General features: G+C 33.6%; 1 protein-coding gene across 1 annotated transcript; it reads left to right on the forward strand.

The window, feature by feature from the left end:
- Positions 1-24: 24 nt before the first annotated feature.
- LOC118755229 (mitogen-activated protein kinase kinase kinase kinase 3-like) lies at positions 25-10621 on the forward strand. The gene is made up of 5 exons (XM_036490077.1): positions 25-118; positions 1000-1298; positions 5397-5484; positions 6134-6197; positions 10067-10621. Exons 1-5 carry the CDS (start codon positions 34-36, stop codon positions 10107-10109), a joined length of 579 nt encoding a protein of 192 aa, XP_036345970.1. The 5' UTR covers positions 25-33; the 3' UTR covers positions 10110-10621.
- The last annotated feature ends 978 nt before the right edge of the window (positions 10622-11599 follow it).

Raw genomic sequence — 11599 nt, forward strand, 5'->3', positions numbered from 1 at the left:
TCCTTCTCTCTTGTCGCAGGTACACCATATTGGATGGCACCCGAGGTGGCCGCTGTGGAGCGCAAAGGTGGCTACAATCAATTATGTGATATATGGGCGGTGGGCATAACGGCAATTGGTAAGTTCACTTATGTATATATATCATTTGACATGGCACGTTTGGCGTAAATACAAAAGTCCAGTTAGTTCTGCAAAAACCTAATAACCAACCGTACTTCGAATGGGGCGTAGTAGCAATTGTTCGGGTCATAAATATCTTTGAATACCCAAGGAATGCCTCTCTCAGATGTTTGTTTTTCTTGTTGTGGTGCCCGGCTGGAGTTGATACCTAAGTTATTGCACTCTTAATGGGGTCACTCGCCACAACAATAATTTCAATAAACCACCAACCGACTAACTCGCTCGCTCGCTCACTCACTGCTGAATGCCACTTTTTACGGTGGTCGTTTGTTCGTGCGTAAGTGTGTAGGTGACTGTGTGCTTACGATTTATGCAAGTTGTGTACATACATATGCACACATACAAGCAGGCAGGCGCTCAAGGGGCCTCATCGTGACGCAGCATTAATTTGCTTAGTACCCCATCTTAAGTCGCAAATTGTATGCCTTTCAAGGCTCTATAACAATTAATTCTACTTAATTTGTATGGCGGTTGCGCCTGACGTTTGTCACAGCCAATAAAATTTGTGCGAAATTTTATGATAATTTTTGCCAACGCAGACGCATGGCGTTTGCGAACTAAAGTACTACTTAGTGTTATGTAGGAATGGTAGTATTTTTTCTTTAGATTGTAGATTACCCTAGCGATTCGCTAATCTCGTGGCCGTATAATGTGGCAGGTTTTTAAGAATCACAAAGTTTTAATAAAATTATACACATTTTTTTCTAACGAAAGCAATCGATAAACACCTCACCCACTGGTCGGTCTATCCTCTTCCTTAATAATTCGTATTGTTTATAGTTTTGATTGACGTTCTTCGTTTACTTTCCATTTTTCCAGAACTTGCTGAACTCCAACCGCCAATGTTCGACTTGCATCCGATGCGTGCGTTGTTCCTAATGTCGAAAAGTGGTTTCAAACCGCCCACATTGAGCAACAAGGAGAAATGGAGTCCCACCTTTCACAATTTCGTAAAGACGGCGCTGACGAAGAATCCGAAGAAGCGTCCCACCGCCGAGTGTCTGCTGAAGCATCCGTTCGTGCAGGGCGAGATGTCGGTGCGTGTGGCCAAGGAGTTGCTGCAAAAGTTCTTGAGTCCAAATCAGCAATTCTACTACTATTTGGATGGCGAGGAGGAGGTGAGTACGAAAGTCAATTTGTATGCTACGTTATTCGTTTGTGTGAAGTTACGATGTATATAAGAATCTGTCAAGTATACATGCACACTACATACTTACATACACACTTATATATGTAGCTTCACCCAGATAGACATGTGAATGCAGTTATGAGCTAGAGAAATGTTTGCGTACTTGTAAATGTGGCATTGCTCCACAGTTTCCAAAAAGAAAGGAAAATATTTGATAGCAAAACCATGTACATACCCAGTCAGCAAAATATTCGGAGACGTATCCGAAAATGGAAAGAATTCCGCACAAAACCGGATATTCCATCCATTTTCGTTCGTTCCGCTGCCCACTAAGGGCCGGTTTCTCTATCTCTGGTTAACACTAATCCGTCGTTAAACATAGTTACCGACGGTATCGACTCCCTGTTATATGCATGGAGTCAGAACGTCGATAACGATGTTTAACCAGGGAGTTAGTGTTAACCTAGGATGGATAAACCGGCCCTAAAGTGTGCACATCCGAATCGTACATATGTCTAGAAAAGTACCAAAAATAATTGTGAAATAATTGTGAAATAGGTTCGGCCAAAAATAAAAGGAAAATTTTCGAAATTGCCTTGCAAAAATACTTTAGACGCAGGGGTGCGGGGGTGGTTCGGTTTAATGTACATACATATATGGTAAATACGGGTATGTATGCAGGGTGGTGTGGAAATTCTCGCTTTATTCCCAAATGCTCATTTGGACGAACAAGTAATATTTATGGCGCTATCGAACTTTTGCGATTGACACTCGAAATAGCTTGCGACTGCTTTGGTAATTTTTGGCGAAAAAGAGTCAAACGTGTTTTGTACAATCAACTCTACTATGCATCTAGTATTTGTCGGCAGCGCACAAACAAGTGTACAAGTGAGTGATGCGTGTAGTGCATAGCGTGAGTTGTACAAGATAAATGCGACTTGGTTTGTGGAATGTTTTCTGCTTAGATTTTCTAGAATCGATATTCCTTTGTGCGCCCTCGTCGATGATAATATTTTTTTTTTTTTTGGCGAGCAGGCAATAGTTACTCCCTACGAACACATACAAGTGAGCAAGTGAGCTTGTCGTATACAATTTTTCGTAGTCCTCGAGCACTTTTAACCAATATTACGGTTATTTGTGGGACACTTTTCGCTGGTCGGGTGCCAGCGCCGCACTTTCACTAAATGGCACTTTGTTTGTAAAAAAAATCTGTGCCAAAATCTGCTTCCCATTTTCAATAGTAGTGAAGTAGTTTTTTTTTTTTGAATTTTCATACACACACACACACACAGAGTGGTTTGCTCTCTCACAGATTATTCTCGCCTTACGCTTGTCGTTCCTGCACTCAATTAGATTTATTGATTGTTAGGTAAACATTTTAGATTTATCTGGATGTTGAAGCCGAATAAAAGCATACACACTTGTGCACGTACAAAATTAGTTTTATTTACATACATATATGCGTGTGTGTGTGAGTATAGAGCGCTGAGTGGGTTCGCAAATGGTCGCCATGAAGTGGGTTGGCGGTAAATTAAAATTTTAAAATAACTGCTGAGGAGCATAGTTGCGTTTTTGGTGATGGCGGTGGCTTACATATGTATGAATATTAATTTAGCTATGCTTCCACTTCGCTGAATGCTACAAAATTTCGGTTGAATTTAACCACTAACAGCGAGAGCTATATTTTTTTGTTAGTTTCATTGGAAGCACTTTTACTTACATATGTATTTGTGAAATCATTCAGGCATTTATGCGTAGGATTTCAAATTGGCATAGTGTATGGGCGGATGAGGAAAATTTTTGCAATTTTCGGAATATTATAATTTTTAAATGTACATTGGCCGACGAACGTACGTATACCATACCATCGTATTAGAATGTTTAGTCCTTAGACAGACAGTCAATTTCTTTCTATATAGGACAATTTTTTTGTACTATTTATATGTATGTATGTACATTTATCTTTTCCATTCTAAGAGCTTTTATTGTTTGCCTAATAGATTGCTGTAAATTTTATCAAAAGGCACTATGAAGTGGATGATAGTTGCTTGTAAATGTAATTTTAATTACTGCTATTATATTTACGAGTATGTACCAGTATGGCCAAGTTCGATATGGCGTATGAGTAACATTATTCACATCTTATTCATTTATTCATCGATTTTCATCGTCAATAGCTTGATTTTATTTGCAAAGGAACAGGCTTTAATACTATCATACACATGAAAAAAATTACAAAAAATCTGCTATTTTCTCAATTTTTTCCTTGTTAGAGTTTGAATTTTTGTTTTTATAAAAATGTAAATATCTTGGGAAAATGTCCTGATCTAGATAAACGGTATACAGTTTAATTAATGGCATTATTACATATATTTCAGAATTAAAAAAAAAAAACTATTTTAGCTTGTTACGGGTGTGACAGCATTTTATGGCGGGTGGGACGAGTCACATATTTTAATAAGGCGGCCACATTTGAACAATAGGTAGCTTAAGAATTCGTACATACGTGACGGTTAGACATCCAATATGAATTTTTTTTGGACGCTTATAACTTCTCACCATAACTGTATTTTTTTAATAACTTGGAACCATTTTAAAGTTCATGAATTTTTCTTTCTTTTTGGATATATATATTTTTTTTCATTGTCACATTTAGTACATGACACTTCGAAAACTTCATGCAAAAATATTACAGTATATTATATATGGGCATTTCCAACGGTTGCAAACCGTACGTTCGTACACGTTTGAAGTCCAAAAAAGAAAACAAAGAAAATATAAATTTTTAAACATTTTTTTTTTTATGTTTCGATAGCATTTTGCTAGATATATCTTTGGTGCAAAAAGAAATGGTCTTTCGATTTTTATTTTTCCATATGCTAGCAACAAACATGCGGTCGCTAAGTCATTTTTGGCTGCAAATTGAAAAAATGTAAGAAACTGCGAAATGGAAAGCGATTTAATTTTATATTAAAGTGGAATAAAGTAAATTTCTTCTTACTAATTGCGCGTTGAAATATATCTATTAGTTTTTTGTTTATAAGCTTCAGTACCGGTCGCGAGCGTATCGATCGCGAACATACGATTTTTTTCATAATTTTTTATACCTTTTATGAACATGAAATGGTATTATAAATTTGGTCCGATGTTTTATCGGAACCGCCCAAATCGGATGCTCATTTGCATTCATAACACCTAAATAGAGAAAATAATGAAAAATAAATCGATAAAATCTATTTCTAAATAATTATTCTACATGCTTTACTGTTTTTTACCTATTTAAACACAATGTATGTAATTTATTTTTTTATCTGAGCTGCCGTCTTCGCTGGAATAGTCCATATACTAAATATTTTATATTCAATCTTTGCTCATTATAAAACATATAGTTAAGTACATACATATGTCATATGTATGTGCATCAGTCTTTTTTAACCCACTTCACAAAAAGGAGAAGGTTATCAATTCGTTGGAATTATTTTTATTTTTATTTTTTATTTTTTTTTGTTATGTACATATGTTACCGCATATGATTTCTATAATTTTTTTTTTTTTTTTAAGGAAATGTGTTACCTCACGGGTGGTCCCATACTAATTTCATTTAGATCCGATCATTGGATCATGAAGAAATTAAGGATTATCTTAAATTTTTATATGAGAAATAAATTCGGTTTTGTTTTTTGCTTAAAAATTACTTGTTTCATTAATATAATTCTCAGGGTAAATTATAGGAAAAATATAAATTTTTTTCTTCGAACGAAACCCTATTGGTCGTTTTTAGTTTTCACAAACCAATAAAAAACGAATGTGCTTTTTTAATCTAAGTGATAAACTTGTACTTTGTGCATTTTAGCAGCAGTCTATTTTCTTAAAGACATATGTATGTATGTAGTATGGAAATATAATTACTTTTTCTTTATTTTTTTCTTTTCCATCCTCCTTTGATGTTGTGTTACGCGAATTTTATAATGCTCCAATGACTGTTGCTGTCGCCCCTCTTGTGGTTGGCCATAATTATCAACAAACCAAAACAAAAACATCACCAACAACAACCATGCCAAATAAACCAACAAAAATGCCGAAATAGACTGTCGCCAGCGTACCACAACGAATAGCAAGTAAAATGACATCAAGGCCAAATGGTATTTCACCGCAAAATCACACTTTGAAAACAGGTAAGTGTTTCACTAATCTAACCTCAATCGCAAACTTCATATACATATACGTACTTACGACTATATTAAAGTGCTTTTTAGCATAAGTATACAGTATACATATGCATAGATATGTTTGTTTTTTTTTTTTTTGTTGTATATCGCCTTGCGCTGTGCTGTGTTTTTCGCAAAGGAAATGGGGACACAACAATTTTGTGCTCCATTTTCACTTCAAATTAAAGTTGCACATCTCTTTTCCCACGATTTTCGTTTGGCTTTTGAAAGCTATTTATTTTTACGATGTTTATTTTATTTTATTGCTTGTAAAATCAGATTCAGTGGTTTTTAGTGAAATTTTGATTTAACCCTGCATTCGTAATATACGTAAATTTTACGTGTACTGTTTACCCTATGTTATGCCCTATCGCTGTGTGCACTTGGCAGTGCTTTCTTTATTTGATTGTTGCATAGACAAGTGAATAATTAATCGATTAAGTTCTTATTAAACATTTATTTAAAATAATATACCTAAACGGTGCAGTACGTAAAATTTACGTATATTACGAATAACGTATGGGTAAAACTGTCTTACGATGATTTCTACCGAAGAAACTTAATCTAACACTTTGTTGATGTCAATGTCATAGTAATTTGAACTTTTTTATTGCAGGCATGACGACGAATTCACAGTGGAACGATCGCTCATCTAGTCCCGAAACGTTGCCAAGCGACATGTATGTATATGTTTTTGTATAAATATCATGTACGTATGTATTTACTATATAGTATGTACCTTTGGATTTGCTAAACCAATAGGCTTTTCTCTGTTATGCTTATATAGGAGTATGCATATGTATGTGGACGTATGTTCATCTACATACATACATGTGTATGCCCATTTTATGTATATGTACATATAATATTTCTGTGAAACGCCTAATAGTATACTTCAATTTCCTGTTTGTCTGCATACTTAATTGCTTTATCTGTCGTGTATTGAACGCAACCAAACACTAGCAACATACACAACTCAATAATACTACAAACATGTTTTTTTTTCTTAGCTTTAGCTGTCTTCATTTATTTATTATTTCCTCCTTATATATGTATATTGAGGTACATATGTATGTATTTATTCCCATGAGTTTCATGCAACCTAACTCTTAGCAGGCACAAACAATCATTACCGTTTGAGAAAAAAGTTATTACACTCACAGCGATACATTGCAAAATATTTTCATACACGCACACACATCCACACGAATTCGGTTTAGTATTCAAATATATATACACATATTCACACATATACACATACAATCCAAAACCACGCCATCGACTTTACATTCACTTTTAGTTCAACTGTACTTCACAACATTTTTCATTTAATTTTTTTTTATACCTTTTAGTATTTACTTTCGAGTTACTTGATTATTATTTAATTGCAATTATTTTGTCCACTCAATTTCTCCTCCAATTTTTTCGTCTCTTTTTTTCTTAGTCCTTTAGCGGCAGCGCGTCGTCAAAAACTTAGCGGTACATTGATTATGAACATGTCCTTAAGGTTGGCACACACACTCACACACACACACACAAAAAGTGCGCTCGCCTGCACACACAAAAAAAAGCTTGACAGCATAAAAAACTTCCTAAAAAAATTTTCGCTATGTAATTTCGCAATTTCCAAGCGCCGTTTTTTACGCTTCGTGCCGCCTTTTTCTAGCAAAATTTTTACTGATATTTTTCTCGCTCTAATTTCCTTGCTGCATTTTTCGCACATAATTTGTTTCCTGTTTATTTGTGGCGCGCCGAAATCTTTGTGTATTGATGACAAAACGCCTGCCAATATGCAACACAAAATGCCTCCACTGCCATGCGCTTTTTGACTTAGCAGCAAAAAAAAGAAAAATGCAGAACAAAATATGAAAAAAATGCGTTTTTGCTCCCTCTCACTGCGCTCGTCTGCCACGCAGCCAAAGTTATGTTTCCGTTTTGCAAATTGATTGTTGCTGCCGGCAGCCTTTTTATATGCATGTATATGTATGTGACTGTATGTGTAGCATTGCAATACGCACATTTGTGTGCTAAGTAGATACATACATAAGTGTGTGGAAAAAGCGAGCTGCAAAAAATGTGGCATGCCTGCAAGTTGCTGCGATTTTCGCGTTGTTTGCGTTGCTTATTTTCAATTTTTACTTTCCCTACTTTCGCATTTGCTTTTTCGCAGTACTTTCAATTTTGTATACTTTTGTTATATGTATTTTGTTGTTGTTATTTTTTGCATGCTGTTTTTGCATGTTTAGCCCTAACGCACTGTGATTATTATAAACACTGTATGCCCCGCGGCTTGCACTCGCAGTGCTCCTCGCCAAACGTTGGCAAGTTGTTAAATTAAATTTTGAAAAGTTTTCCCTTCATGCAATTTGCTAATTCGGTTGGCTATTTTTCGCGTTTATCTGCGATTCGTTCCGTTGGTAAATTATGATAAAAACCTTAAAATTTGTGTATTTTTGCGCACGAATTGCAAAAAAATCGAATACGTTGATAGTGCGAAATTGTTTTGCTGCTTTAATATTTCATGAATTGCGGCCAATTTGTGCTCAATAAAAGTTATGGAAATTTATGCCTTGCAAAAATTTCTACAGTTGAAAAATTTTAATTAAAATATAGGAGTTCAATTTATTAAACGAAAATATTTAGTTAGCTTTAAATTCAAATTGTATTATTTATTTTGGTCTGGCAACGCAAATTATCATAATTTTTTTCTTGTTATCATTGTCCAGGGGATTTTTTTGATTAAAATTTTTTTCGACGCAAAGTTTATTATATAGTCAAAATGGAACGGGAGATTGTATTTATTTCAACATTGATTTTGAAGATTTTTGCTTCATGCAAAAGACACACTTACTTACACTAAAGTTTGCAGAAAGCTACTGCAAATTTGAAAAAAATTTAAAGAAATTACACTATAGCGAAAAACTCAAGTTTTGAAATGACACAAAAAACGCCAAAACACGTAAACTTAATTATCGATCTGAATAGCGTTTTTCCAGAACCGGTCATTTTCCCATGAAATGTTCATTTTTATGAAAAAAAAAATCAAACTAACAAGGAAAAAATTAAAAAATAATAAATATTTTGTAATTTTTCTTCTTTTGTACTTAAAGCAAAAAAAATCAAGCTACTAACAATGAAAATCCATTGATAAATAAACAAGCTGTGAGTGGTCAAACGAAAAAGTGCAAAAATTTTTTGTATGAAATAGAGCAGGAAATAATGTTACTCATACGCCATATCATATTGGATTTACATAGTCGTACATGGCGTATGAGTAACATTTTCGATGTTAAAGTTTGCATTTTTTTTCCTTCGCAATGCGAATCTAAAATGAAAATATCTTGGGAAAATTACCTGATGTAGAAAAACGGTATACTGATCTGCAAACAAAATTATGTTCTCGGTGCTTTTTGTGTTAATTTGGCCTCCCTGCAGTGTTATTTAATTAGCTTGTTTTCTTGTTGCTTTTCAAAACAGTGAAATTCAAATTAGACTTCAAGTGGTTCGTTTAAAAAAAAAGTGAACCAGCTACAAAAACTGTACTATTGAAAAATCAAAATAATGCTACCAAGCTTACATTTAAAATTTTTTTGTTAAGGTTTATTTTAGTCTAAAAATCTGTGACCCTAAATAACTGCCGAAAGCACTTCGAATCCAATGGCTGCTAAACAGACTTACCCACACACCTCAAATGGCACAGATGTAGCGAACTTTACTACATACACATGTATGTATGCAAATGCTCGCCTTGTACTTTTTTCTACTCACATTTTCGGCATCAGCTCGGCAGCTGTCTATGATTTGGTCATAAAGATGAAACACAAACACAAACACTTACACATTCTCAAATAAATGCGTAGAAAAATAATAAAAACAAACACTTTTATTTCCATTTATTTGTATTATTTATTTTTGCATTGAAATTCAATATTCCACTTTATTGGAATAAACACAAATTTTATTTTGGCATTATTGAAGTCGCGCCCTAAGTGGCCCTGTTTCTTGTGTTTGCACAGCATGCGCCCGATTTGATTTGTAAATTTTTACAGATTTTATAAATATTCTCGAACCAAGGAATTGAAGCGAGATTTGAGCACGCTTTCCCATAAAAGTTAAATTCAGCTCTTTCAATTTTGAATGCTCGTTTCACTTTTTGAAACTCTTGACGGATTTGACTGTAAAATTGGAAAAACAATTACTATGCGATTTTTTATTTTTTATCTCTTGCGACAACACATCAATTTTCTTAGCCTTGTTTTTTGGTACTAAAAACTGCCCTGCACTTTTATTTTCTTTCACCTTTGAATATTTTCTATAACTTTTTTTACTTTTTTATTATCTTTACCTATTTTGTGTTTTAATTTCCCTCTCCTTGTTAGAAAATTGTACTTTTCTCCTATTTTTCGTTTAATATATTTTCTTTAGAATTTATGTATATTTAATTTTTAATACAACAAATATTTGTATTTTGATAGTATTTGAAGTATTCTCAATCTTATGCTCTTTATGTTATATTTTTCTTCTTGCATTTTGTTTGTGTTATTTGTAGGAGCCTCTTACAGTATATTGATGAGGAGCTAAAGCTAAGGTAAATACTTACAACAACAACTACAACTACTACTATACTCAAACGAACAGTGCAAGCGAAGCATCTTTGGTTTTTTATTTTTAAAAAAGCCCTCCAGAAACGTTATAGAATACTTTAAAATGCAAACAAAAAAAACGCAAACAAAAAAAATTGTTCAGCCAGAAAAATCAAATGCCATCCTTTCAGATATTCATAATGCCAAACAGTGGTAAAATTTATGGCAGAATCGCAATGAAAATGACGGACCAAAGCTGCCAAATTACATTAAACAGTGTTCGTGGCGAGATTAGATCTATTTCTATCTATTTTTCGAGCGACCGATAAGGTTCTTCCTCTCCTCAAAGCTGTGGCCCTTGACCCGTCGTTTTCATTGTGTTTCAAGCATTAGCGCTGGAAACATTAAGCTTTGGCCACCGACCATTTTCCATACCAATTCAATCGCTTTCATTTCCTTTCACAAAAAAATATTTCTTCATTTTAATTATTTTACTATTTCTTTTTATTTATTTAGAAAATATTTACAATTTTTTAGCATAACATACCTACATAATTTAAAAATTAAAAAAAAATTCACAAAAGAATAGCACACATATGTACGTACATACATATTTAAATCTTCGTAAAGCGCACATTGGCCTTGGTTCTTCGCAAAATTTAACCCCCATCTATGATCATCATGAACTCACTCGCACATTTCATAAATCCTTATGCAGAATCATACATGTACGTATACGTACATATGTACATACATATATGCATCATCAATTCAGCAATAGTTCACAAATTGGTTTAAGTTGACCCTTCTCACCCATCAACCATCAATTTTTATTATACTCATATCTATGTATGTTTATGAGATTATTATCTTAATGTTTTTATAGACAAAAATTTGTATGTAAATAGCAAATTATCTGTATATTGCAAGCTTTGCTTAAATCATTTGAATTGTGTCCCCCACATCGCTAAGCTTGCTAAGAAATACCCAAGTGTTTATATGTATGTACGTATGTATGTACTTATGTAGATAAACACATCTTAGTTTAATGTTCTTTGTCCCTCATTTTTATAGCATACTGTTGTGCGCTCGTGTATGCATCTCATAATTTTCGATACATTAAATTTTTATATGCAAAACGCCACATGCAAACTAATATTTTGCATATTACAATATTTCGCATAGTGGATAGTAAAAAGAGTTCTGCGTATATGGAACACTTTCAAGGCGGCATTAGAGTTATTACACCTAAATTTTTATGAAGTGCGGTTGTAAAATTTTTAAACGATATCTCTATTTATAGGTACTTGTACATACATACATACATACATGGTAGGTTTGTGGGAACTCGTTAGTTTGAAAAAAAAATGCTAGAAAATCTAGTTTAAAGTTTTTGATTCGAAGCGACGAACAAAAATAAATAATTACTTAAAAAAGACAAATATAATCACTAAATTTAACTCAGAGAGATTAAACCTCAATTTGGTTCAAATATTATA

Source organism: Rhagoletis pomonella, unplaced genomic scaffold (genome assembly GCF_013731165.1).
Source record: "Rhagoletis pomonella isolate Grant_MI unplaced genomic scaffold, Rhpom_1.0 Rhpom_scaffold_05665, whole genome shotgun sequence".
NCBI classification, from domain to species: domain Eukaryota; kingdom Metazoa; phylum Arthropoda; class Insecta; order Diptera; family Tephritidae; genus Rhagoletis; species Rhagoletis pomonella.

Excerpts from the sequence above, each read along its gene's own strand:
- LOC118755229 (XM_036490077.1), top strand. The coding sequence starts at position 34 with ATGGCACCCGAGGTGGCCGCTGTGGAGCGCAAAGGTGGCTACAATCAA. Across the intron at positions 119-999 it reads GGTGGGCATAACGGCAATTG|AACTTGCTGAACTCCAACCG; the intron begins GTAAGTTCACTT and ends CCATTTTTCCAG. Across the intron at positions 5,485-6,133 it reads AAATCACACTTTGAAAACAG|GCATGACGACGAATTCACAG; the intron begins GTAAGTGTTTCA and ends TTTTTATTGCAG.